General features: G+C 34.4%; 1 protein-coding gene across 5 annotated transcripts in view; it reads left to right on the plus strand.

The window, feature by feature from the left end:
- The window catches only part of RFX3 (regulatory factor X3), a 121,683-nt gene that overhangs the window by 79,101 nt on the left and 30,215 nt on the right, over nt 1-12,367 (plus strand). For 4 of the 5 annotated variants that reach the window (XM_030512194.2, XM_030512197.1, XM_030512196.1 and 1 more), the window contains exons 5-7: nt 6,593-6,667; nt 11,250-11,431; nt 11,993-12,112. In XM_030512194.2, the coding sequence (XP_030368054.1) occupies nt 6,593-6,667; nt 11,250-11,431; nt 11,993-12,112 (377 nt within the window). The remainder of the gene's footprint in view (nt 1-6,592; nt 6,668-11,249; nt 11,432-11,992; nt 12,113-12,367) is intronic. The other variant, XM_030512195.1, reaches the window with a different exon arrangement.

The following is a 12,367-nucleotide window of genomic DNA, read 5'->3' on the forward strand; positions in this document are numbered from 1 at the left end:
AGCACAGTGACATCTTTTGGTGTGTGTGGGGGAAAAGCGCATCCATTTCCAGATACAAGAAGGCAGATTATATTTTTTTTCTTCTTTCAAATGAACTATAAGAATAGTTAATCATACTACTGCTAAAAACATTTATGTATTATGAATTAACTGGAGGGGTGGGAAGCTTAGAGGATTTGTGGATCTTGTGCCTCCTGCCTCCAAGACTTTTCCTCCTGCTTTGATTTCTCCTTCAGAGCTGTGGAGCATCATGGTTCCTATCTGTCTTTAGAGGTTTCAATCTAGCAATGTGGTTACAATAACTTACGTGTCCGCTCCTTTGAGTGGTTTGCTGCTCCACTAGAATGTCTTGAGTTGAGACTGTGCCCTTTTCATAAGACAAGGAATGCGGGGAAGAGGGAGAATGACCCTGCTAATGCCAGCCACCCCTACACTGTCTGTATTCTGCCTTCACCTGACTATCCTCCTTGTTTCTGAGACAGTTTGGCTTTAGCGTTCAGTCACTGGCTTTTTGGAGTATTTTCTGCATAAAAGCCCTGTAGTACCTCGTGGATTGTTTCCCATTTTGGCAAGTGAATATTTATTCTGGTATTTGTATATTAAAAATCAAGATGTAGTGTTGTTGGAAACTCAGTTTATTCCAATGTAGCAATTCCAATTACTGATTAAAAAATGCTGGAAGGAACAGAATGTTTTGCAAGAAAGCTGGAGAAGGACTTTTTATAAGCGCAGGTAATGACAGGACAAGGGGGAATGGCTTTAAACTGACATAGGGTAGATTTACATTAGATATTAGAAAAAAAATTCTTCACTATGAGGGTGGTGAGACACTGGAACAGGTCGCCCAGAAAAGTTGTGGCTGCCCTGTCCCTGGAAGTGTTCAAGGCCTTCAAGGTTGGATGGGGCTTTGGGCAACCTGGTCTAATAGGAGGTGTCCCTGCCAATGGCAGGGGCGTTGGAACTAGATGAGCTTCTACCCATTCCAACCCATTCTGTGATTCTGTAATTAAAAATAGGTATCTATGAATTCGTAAGAAGAATTGCTGTTAATTCCTTTTATTTGAAAATGCATAAGGTGAATGCAAGATGACTTGTCACTGATGTCTCCGTAACAGTCCAATTAGCAGTGGTATGGAGGCATTATGTTTCTAAAGAACTGGATTTTTTTGTTTCTGATCAATACATATTTGTTGTAAAATGGCAAGTCTACTTCTCTCTAAGGCTGTCTTGCCATAAATGTTTTCAATTTTTTTTATAATAATAATAAACTTTCCTTTTAGTTTCTCATTTCTAATTTTCTGGTGTGAGTAACTCTCACGTGTTTCCACGTGTTTTTCAGTGTTAGGTGAAACATATTTGTTCTAAAAGTTCTTATGACCATCTTGACGAGGGATTTTTTAATTCATTTTTTTTTTCATATAAGTATCTGTACTAAATATGTGGAAAAGGAAAAAAAGTTTAGAATCTGTTTGAAGATGTATATCATAGAGATGAGGTATACAAATAACAGAATGATTCAGGGGAGAGATGGTGAATGGGTCGGTTTGACCATCTATTCAGAACTTCGAGCAAGGAAGATAAACATGGGCAGTAATGTTTCGTTTGAAAATTTGTGGAGGAGAAAGTAATCTGATCTAAACTGGGAATATTTTTTTATTTTTCCAGTCTATGGCTGTTAGGTGTCTTTTTCCCCCCGTATTAACTCCATATAATCATTGGTCAGAACATAAAATTCTTTGGTCAGTATTCATGTCTTGAGCAAAATTTCATAGAACCTGTTTATAGGTGCTGCTACAGCTTTGTGTGTTTGTGAGGGATGCATATCTTATAATTCTTCCAGCTGTAAAGGCTAGACCTGAGTTCTCCTAGTGTGAACAACGCTATTTAATTTTTAAGCTTCTTTTTCCTGGGCAAGCTTGTCTGGCTAATACAACCTTCTGGCATAAGTTTCAGAAAACAGTACAATATACATGAATACTCTGCCCTGAAACAGAATTGAAAGCCACTGTAAATAATGAATATTTCTGGCATACCAAAAGAATGAAAGTGTCACATTTTCAAAAGCCCCAACTCTATTTATCCTGTAGGTCAGGTTAGTTTGTGATGTGTATATACCTTATTTAGGTAAGCACAGTTGTTGCACATACCCAGAGTTTAGCTAGCTGTACCAAATTAGTCTTGTACACATATGATGAATTAGAAATTCCTTCATAATGAAGCATGTGATGAAAGCTCCTTTAGAATTTCACTTCCTTTAAAGCCTAAAAGAGCAAACCTTTGGGAGTAGATAAAAGGCATAGTGAATGGGACGTGCCTCTGGAGATAAAGACAAGGGCTATCTTTTTTGAACATGATGCAACAATGTATTGAATTTCAAGATACCATGTAAAGTTGCATGCTTTGCTGCTGGTGGAGGGTGGTTTGCATATGCAAACAGGTAAGGAAAATGAATTATATGATATCCAGATTAATCACAAAACCTCGGGGCTTAAACTTCTGTGGATTGTTTTCTTATGTCCTGACCTCCTTAGAACAACATACTGTAAATACTTTGTGTTATTTAGTTGAATTGTTAGTTAATTAGCACTACTATTTCTTTCTTCATACTAAAAAGAAGGCAGGCAGGTTTTATTTTCAGCATGGCTTTGAGATAGGTGTTTGCTATGTCTAGCTGTACGTATCAGAGACTATTATGCATAATTTCTTTATTCTAGTAACATGTTAATGAATACTGAGACATAAACTAGCAACAGTTAATAACTTCCCAATCAGTAGACCACTTAAAGACTGAACACTGTAGGATTTCAGATGCATATACTGGGATCATTCTGTTGAAATTTTTAACCCCAGGAAGTACCCTTTGTTATTAATAACTGTGTCAGAGTATAAGGCAGTATTTTAGTCGGCAAATTAGTTGAAGGAGAAGTCTGCAATTATAGTTTTCATAGCTGTCATGCTCTAATTTAGTAACATGTTTATGTTACTATACAGACTGATTATTGTTCCTACCAGTAGTGTAACATTTATCATGATTTAGTTGGAGTTGCAGTGGAAGTGTACATTTCAGTTATCAGTCAGAACATTTTAATAATTAGTTTTCAGTCTTGTTAAGAGAAGAATAATCACATATTCAAATAAATGAATGTGTAATTCTTGTTGCCATTTAGCATTTCAGATGTACATGAAGTTAGTTGTGCCTGGAATCTCTCACTGCACATTGCTAAAAATGCAAGGGCATCAGTCCTCCTTTTGTATTTATGCAGAATTTAATTTTAAGTGTTAAAATGACTCTCATATTCTATCTACAAAGTACCATAATAAACCCCACAGCGTTACTGATCTTCAGTTGGAAGGGACCTACAACAATCATCTAGCCCAGCTGCCTGACCACCTCAGGGCTGGCCAAAAGTTAAAGCATGTTATTAAGGGCATTGTCCAAATGCCCCTTAACGCTGACAGGCTTGGGGCACTGACCACTTCTCTAGGAAGCCTGTTCCAAAGTTTGACTACCCTCTCAATAAAGAAATGCTTCCTAATGTCCAGTCTAAACCCCCCGGTGCAGCTTTGAACCATTCCATGCATCGTGTCACTGGATATCTGGAGAAGAGCTCAGCACCTCCCTTTCCATTTCCCCTTCTCAAGCAGCTGTAGGGAGCAATAAGGTTGCCCCTCAGCCTCATTTTCTCCAAACTAGACACGCCCAAAGTCCTCAGCCATTCCCCTCAGGACATGCCTTCCAGCCCTTTCACCAGCTTCGTTGCCCTCCCCTGGCCACATTCAAGGACCTTCACATCACTCTTAAATTGTGGAACCCAGAACTGCACACAGTATTCCAGATGAGGCTACACTAAACGCTAAATACAGCCGGAAAATCACCTCTGCTGACCAGCTGGCCATGCTGTGTTTAATGCAGTTTGTCCTCTTGGCTGCCTGAGCACTTTGCTGACTTGTGTTGATCCTGCTGTTGACCAGTGCCCCCAGATCCCTTTCTGCAGGGCTCCTCTCCAGCAACTCCTCTCGCAGTTTAGACTTGTGCCAGAGAAATGGCATTTCTCTGTCCCAGCTGCAGAATCTGGCATTTGTTCTTGTTAAATTTGATGGCACTAATGCTCCAGTCCAATGCTCCAGTCTATCCACATCCCCCTGCAAGGCCTCTTGTCCCACAAAATCAACAGCACCTCCCAGTTCAGCAAACTTGCTCATGGTGCCTTCGAATCCTGCATCTGGATCATCGATTAAAATATTGTATAGAACTGACCTTAGAATTGAGCCCTGAAGATCACCAATAGAGGAAAACAAGCAGTAGCCAGAAATTTTCAGAAAGGGCAAGATGAATAATTCAGTGCCTAGAAAATCTGACCTCAAATCAAACATACTTTATGCTCAGAAGTAGTTAAAAGTGATATATAGCCTGCATAGGAAGGTTTCTGTCGTTAGAGGTATGTATCTGTCAAATAAAGCAGGAAGTTCATTTTATCAAAATTTAGATTAAACCCAACCAAATAATTAGTAGTAAGAAAAATTTCTCCTGAAGCTTGCCATAATAGAGTATGATGAAGACTCATTCTAAATATAGATCACGTACTTTAGTGAGCTTGATGAAGTAATTAACATGTTTTAGTGGTGACTAACACTGCTTGGCTGATGCTATGCAGTAAAAGTGAACACAGATTGATTGTGTTCAGTGCTCATACTAGTGAAATCTAAAAGAAACTTCACCAACAAAAATTCCCTGGATGGCAGAAAAATGTTTATTTTTATTCTCACTGTGCAGCACCAAAACACATTGAATCAATGTGGCAGCAAAGAATGAGTGTCAGCTGTAATACCACTTTTCTTTCTAAGAGCAATTACTACTACTTTTTAACAGTTTGATTCTCTGAACAAACAAGGCCACAAGTTACAACAACAAAAGGAGAGTAGTGCAGTAGTGGGAATGTGCAGTAGGAAGTGTAACTTCAGTGCTGTAGTTCCACGGTGGACTAAGCATTGTAGAACAAGTAATCCAAGATTCAGAATTAGGATTTAAATGTGTTTACAGTCTTCATTGTTTGATCGCAGCATTATGTTAAGAAGGAAAATTCTATGGCTGTGGTTGTAAGTTGACCTTACAAGTTTTAAGCTTGTAGTTTTTATCATATGGCATGCTCTTAAAATTTGATCTTTCTTGTGTGATTGCCTACTTTGATCTCATAGTATTTTCCACCAAAGCAAGACAAAATCAGAATATTAAAAAGAAAACCAAATCATTATTACCATGTAGGAATATCTTTTCTTACTTCTTATATACTAATTTTGTATTTTTAATAATGTGCTTTTTTAAAAAAGGCTTCTGTAGCTAATAATGAACAGTTGTATGACAGAAACAAGAAGTGATTCCTCACAGTTATTGCAATAAAATGCTTGTCAGTTGTCCTGTAAAAAAGGGAGAAGCTGATTGTATATGTACAGTAAATTCAAATATCAACTGTAGTGTTTTTCAGTTTCTGCTATACAGAGAGTAAATTCAGCCAATGTTGATAAATTATTACACTAATATTACGGTGTGATATTTGAAGTAGGATAGGCAGGGCTTATTGAAGAAAGGTCTACACAGAGAATGATAAATGGTTTTAAAAGTGTAAGTGGTGGTTTCCATTGCTTTCATTTTGGCCATTTAATGTAGCTAATTAATTGCATGCCTTTTTTTATTGCACATCCTGTTGTCTCTGTCATTTTCATTGTTGTTTTTGCTCTTCTAGCTGCCCAGTTAAATTATGCTTAGGTTCTAATTTTTTTTCTTTAATGCTGTCATTATCAAACTAATCAAAATATCCATTGATATTAAAAAAGAATGGGAATGGATGTGATAGTATTCGTATGTTTGCATTTGAAGAAATACTACTTTGTATTTTGGTAGTGCTGTGTTCGCTTTTCATTTTAAAAGGCAAATCTGAACAAATCTGCTTTTCCAAAGGCTGGATCCTGCAGTCTGTGTAACTCCTGACTTTCCATTTACTTTGACAGCTGGGGATGTTCAGAGGGTGCTGGCAGCAGTAAGGGTGGTGTCCTGTCCCAGTGAAGTTAATGGTGGAAAAACTATTGAATTAATTGGATTTGTGATTTGATTCTCTGATTCCAAAGAGCTGAAGTTTTGTTTCTAATTCAGTTCTTATTGCAAGCTGTGAATGTCTCTTCCTAATACAGTTAAGGGAAAACATAAGGAGGTCTTTTCTAAAATTCTGTTTAGGGATTTTTTTTTTTTTTTTTTTTTTTTTGGTTAATGATATTTTTGTTCAGTCAGGGTTGTTTTTGTTTCAGTGCAGCTCACCAGTAAATCTACTAATTTAATTTCCTGAGCAGGCTGGAAGGTAAAATGGACTTTGATGCTTTGATCCTGCAGTATATATGCAAGCAAAATGCCTTTCCAGCTGCATTGGGGAGGTTTGTGTTCACTGGGACTCTGGAATGAGGCCTTTTGGTAGAGCATATGCCCTAGCTAGGCATAAAGCAGGCATTTCTATTGATCTGTAAGCAATCTGTCAAAACTTCTCTGATCAGGCTTTTTTACTATCTCGTCTTGAGTCCTTTTTTTAATGACATCTATTATCAGATTGAAATGGCGATTGAGACACTGCAAAAGTCTGATGGTCTGTCCACTCACAGAAGCTCTCTTCTCAACAGCCATGTAAGTTGTCTCTTCTTCACATACACTCTCTCTTGCTTGTTCTGCATGCTTAGCCTGCCTCTAAATGTTTGTTTTATTTTATTACTATTTTTTGTTCTTAATCTTCTCATCTTAGTTGCTTGTAATCTTCTACTACATCTCCCATGGCTTTATTTTGTCAGATGAAATGTCTTTATGGTATATTGCATAGTGTTACCTGTTTCCCATGCTCTACACCTATGTTAAGACAAGTTGACACATTCGACTCTTTTGCAGATTATGGTGTAAATGTCAAAATAAAGTTCAAATAATTCTAAATTAGATGGCTTTGGACATTTTAAATAAAGTTATCTATAAATCAAAGACTCTGTATCCTATATTAATTTTAGAGCATGTGAAGAGGAAGAGAAGAAACAGACAGCATGCCTAAAATCTTTATTTTTAGGTGTTTCTTCATTTATTCTGAATAGAGAGTTTATTATGAAATGACTTACTTAAGAGTCCTAAAGTTCCTTATGACGACCTGGAAAAAAAATCAAAAACATTATCTTAATTTGAAGTACAGAAAAAATGTATTATCCAGCTGCCTTTTGCTTTGTTCTTACTCCCCAAATCTTACAGTGAAGAACTTTCAATATACAAAGCTAAAATATATTTGGGTAAAAACACGATCTCCAAATACAGTGATAAATCCATTATATGTAATTTTAAAATCACTGAAAAAGGCCCAAAATGAATTTTTAATATATTATTTAAATAATAGCATTGATTTGTAAGTTGCTAGTCTTTCTTGGATTTTTTTTTTTTCCTGTTAGTATTTGTGGGTTTATATTTTGTATTTTCCCATGTTGATTAGTTTGTATTCATCTTACCTCTTTTTTCCTTCTCAGCTTTACTAATTATATAAATTCAAATTCCTTTATAGTTTTACAGAAGAAATTTAAATTTGGTTTGTGGTCTTGATGTGAGAATGTGGTCGTAAAGGCTGTACCTCAGAAATCAAAATAAAAATTTATATTTTGGCAGGTTTGGGCTTCGGATTTTTTCAGTATGGGTCTAGTTATGTCAAAGTTTTGTTTTGTGGAAATTTTAACCGAACTTACCTTTTTTTCTTTAGAAAAAACATCAAAAGTTAAAAAAGAAAACTGAATTACCCAAAGTTATACAAAATGTTACACAGAAAGTCTTTTAGATTCCACCTTGGATGTTTACAAAATACTTGTTCTGGAGACAGTATCAAAATTATTATTAAAATAATAATAGAGAGATAATATAAAAATTACTTTTTAAATGTAATTTTTAAAAGGTCCATAACATTTTTTGGCAAAGTGTCAGAAATTTATGTTAAGACTTGAAACACTTGAACTGTTGTTAAGTTTGTGTTTATCCTATATGAAGTCCGGAATCTTGGTGCAAAAACCAAGAAGAATTATCAGGTAAGTTGCTGTGCTCCAGTAAATTATGTTCCACTCATTACTGGTGCTATGCATTGCTCACAATGTGTTTCTAATAATGAGATTCACATTCAATTGTGAAATTTTACATATTTCTTTCTTGACTGTGAAGTCTTTCAAATTTATTTTGATAGTGTTATATCGTTGACTCTGTGGGGAAAAAAACCCCAGAAGTCCCTGTACATGTTCTTGTGTCAATCAGTCTTTCCTAGCCTTGGTCATTTTGGAAGAAGGTAGCAATCTAGATCAAACTTAGTGAATATTTTGCCTATTTTTAAAGCAATTCTTACTGTCTTTAAACTCAAGTAAGGACAGTATGGAGGAAGTTTTTGTCTCTTGAAACTCTTCTACTGGTTTGGTTAGGCGTTTATTAAAATAATTGGGTTTAATAAGGTTGAAAATAGAATTTGTGTGTTTAATTACATTTTCACTGATAATTTTTTTTTTTTTTTTTTTTTAAATACTGGGTTTGGAATTGGGATTTTCACCCTATGCTATCTCTATGAGATTGTCTGGGATTTTTTTTTTTCGTAATTCATGTGTGTTCATTTTAAGGAGTTTGTTCTTTCTCCTCTGTTTTCTTTTCTTTCATGATTTATTTCTGCATGAAATTGACTTAATTAATTGATTAATTAGTTGCTAGTTGAGTATTTTATAAACACTGCTGCTTAATTGGAGATGCAGTCGATTTAACAGGTCTGACTCTGTAAATATTTCATACCTTTACCCATCTTACCCATACGATATGGACACTATTATGAATTAAAAAAGCCAGGATTCCAACCTGAACAGCTCAGTTTTAGAATTATACTTCATCCTGGTAGAATAAGGCAAAAATTCTCATATTGCACTTTTGGTCTTTGTTTGGTTTTTTGTTTTGTTTGTGATTTTTTTGGTGTTGAGTAATGAAAGTTATGGTTGAAATAACATCTGATATAAATTCATATCATTATTGAAGTGCACTTAAAGTGATTCATACTAGGTTAGAAGCTGTTTGGAGGAAAATATCTTTAATGCTACATACATAACTTAATTGGAAAATAATAATTTTTTGTCAGTCTTTCTGGATTGACAGAGTTGTCCCTTTAGGGAAGGCAGTAATACTTCACATTCTGCATCTGTTCTGATTAAATTATAGATTTAAAAATATATGACAAATGTTATATAAATGTATATAATATAAATATAGATGTAATAAATAGACTTTAAATACAGATAAAGAGAAATAGTTGGAAGATATAATTACCTTTGTTTTTAAGCCCAGACAGGCTTATTGCAGGTCATTAGTGAAGTAAGTTTAATACGTTCAGATAAAAGTTAATGTTTATGATTATTATTTTTCTTCAGCGTTATTACAAAATGACAGATGCTCAATTTGGAAGCACTTGTGAATGTTGAGACTTGAAAAATAATGATATGATAACTGATATACAGATGATTAGGTGTACTTTTTAATTCTGCCTATTTAAAATACAAAATTACTGGCAAACCGAGCAAAGAATTTTTTGTCTTGGAAGCATTTATATCTTACTTATACATCTTCTAGAGCCTGCTTTTAAGAAACTTGGAAAAGTTATGGGCATGTTTTCAATAAAAAGTAAATATGGAAATGGTGTTTGAATATTCTAGAGTGAATTTTATAGTAATTTTTTTGCATTTGTATTGATGAATTTCTCACTGTGGCTAAAACATAGCTATGAATTCAATGTATTTGCTATCATCCGTACTTCGGTACAAACCAGTTTTGTGATAAAGATCAGGACTGAAACATTTCATGGCTATTGCACACTAAAATATTCATGTTCTTTGCATGGTAAGTTACACTAAACATTGATAGAATAGAATTTATGCACTGCTCTAAAATAAAATAATTCTGCAAAGGAATAAATAACACACAGAACATATGTATTTTTTATTGTCGCTTAAGAATTTGTGTTTTGGTAATACTAGTTACTGCTTTGGTGGACTAAATTGAAAATTATGACAAATATGTATGAATATCTAGCTCATCAGAGTAAAAGTTCGTAGCAAGTCTTAGAGACAAAATGTCCTCAGTGTTCATTTCCACTGGATAATCAAATTAAATCCCAAGTTTTGTTAAGATCTGTGATGCTAGTAAGCTTGAATATTCACACTGTATTATTTTGGTATAAATACTTAGGAAAACAGTGAAAAAAATTTAAACAGAAAATTAAATTTGTGTATCATTCAAGCTATATCTAAAGGGAAATTTCAGGGAACTGAAAGCATGGCAAGTTCTGGGGAAAGATAAGGAAAATACTAGCATATCAAAAACTTAAAACAATGGAATTTTCATGCATCCTCAACCTATATTATTTTTTATCTATTTTGACATCCTCCTATAATGTTAAATCTAGAAGTTTTAAATTGTCCTTTTTACTTTTTTGTAAATTAGTGACAACTAGAGGTGTTACATGAGTGTGCACTGCTTTCCTTGCGTGTATGTAATAACACCACAATTACATGAAAAATTAATATTTTTTCAAGAGTATAATTCTGTTCCTCCTGGAAGTCAAAGGCAAACAGGCTACAACTAAAAGGGATTGTACCCCTAATGCTTTATAGATGTACCAGTTATTTTCAATGTTATCTAGGTTGCTCTTTCATGTATATGCAATAACTTTTATATGTATCTGAGAGTAAAAAATATCCTATTCAGTTAAGTGCTGTAATGTTTTTTAGCATCAGGTAAAGAAAAACAGTATGATATTCCAGGTTTATAAATACATTAATTCACTATTGTTATTCCAAGGAGTTTGTTTTCTGCAATTTTTGTAAATTACATACATGATTACATTAGTTTATTTCTTTGCTGTACCAACAGTTTCTTTCCAAAGCGTAGATACCTTTATCAAGTCTTGGTGTGTGGTACTGAATCAAAAATATTTTAAGAAGTGGACACTTATCTGAGGTCAGAATGCAATGAGTTCTGCTATTTCCTGATAATTCTGAAAAAATTCCAAAGCAATATGGTAGAGCTAGTGTTTAAGGAACCTCTGAAGGAGGATGTAATTGTTTAATAGATCTGAAGAGTGGTTTCAGAACTTTCATAAGTTAATGTTGTGTGGCTAAGATATTTTTAATAAAGTAAGAATGGGTTTTTTTTCTCTGTTTTGTATGTGATATAGCTTCAGTGGCTTTTAGACAACTATGAAACTGCAGAAGGAGTGAGCCTTCCAAGAAGTACCCTTTACAACCATTACTTACGACATTGTCAGGAACACAAATTGGATCCAGTAAATGCTGCCTCCTTTGGAAAACTCATACGGTCAATCTTCATGGGATTACGTACCAGAAGACTTGGAACTAGGTTTGTGTTAATCAAATGAAAATAATGAAAATAATAGACAATACAGGTAATAATTATGAGTATAGAAATCTGTCTGCTAGTGAAAAAATAAATAAAATATTACAGTGGTTTTCTCTTAGTTCTGTCTCTTAATGTTAGACAGTTTTATGCTTTTGCAGATGTTATTGTACTTCTACATATTCTGGTTTTGATTGTTTATGTGTTTACATTTTGATAAATGCACTGCAGGTTTTTTATCAGTACAAATAAAAGGTAGTTTTTTGTTTGGAAATTACTAAGAATTGTGTTTCTTCATAACTACGTATGTAAGATGTATGTATTTGCATTTTATTTTTCTTACTAAAGTGGATTATGAGTTATAATGCTCGAAAATACTTGTTTAAGAGAGCGAATTAATTTCCCAAAGGTGGTAAAATGACACCCATGTAAAACAGATATGACAAGAGGGTCAGGCCTGATTTGTGGGTAATGTTTTCCAGTCAGTGTGAATTGTAAATTAAATGTAATGTAGATACATAAAACTAGTGTTGCTGTTCTTTTAATTCTTGCTCTTTCATAAAGGGGGAACTCCAAATATCATTATTATGGGATTCGCGTCAAGCCAGACTCTCCTCTTAATCGACTACAAGAGGACATGCAATATATGGCTATGAGACAACAGCCCATGCAGCAGAAACAGAGGTAAAGTGTGAAATGGACATGAGTACTTATTAATATTTCTAGTTCATAATGCCTTACTTTTCCTCACATGAAAAGTTGAAATTCTAATGCAACTTTTGTTCAACTTCTCTGCTGTGAAAAATAGAAATTTGCTAGGCAGCCAGCTGGTGTCACTGAAGTTATGTATCAGTCAACAACAAAGATTGTGTACCTAGAAATCGACGTTAATTTGCAAAGAGTAATAATAATAAAATGAGATGTATGAACAGACTCAAC

Source organism: Strigops habroptila, chromosome Z (assembly GCF_004027225.2).
Source record: "Strigops habroptila isolate Jane chromosome Z, bStrHab1.2.pri, whole genome shotgun sequence".
In the NCBI taxonomy this organism is placed as follows: Eukaryota; Metazoa; Chordata; class Aves; order Psittaciformes; family Psittacidae; genus Strigops; species Strigops habroptila.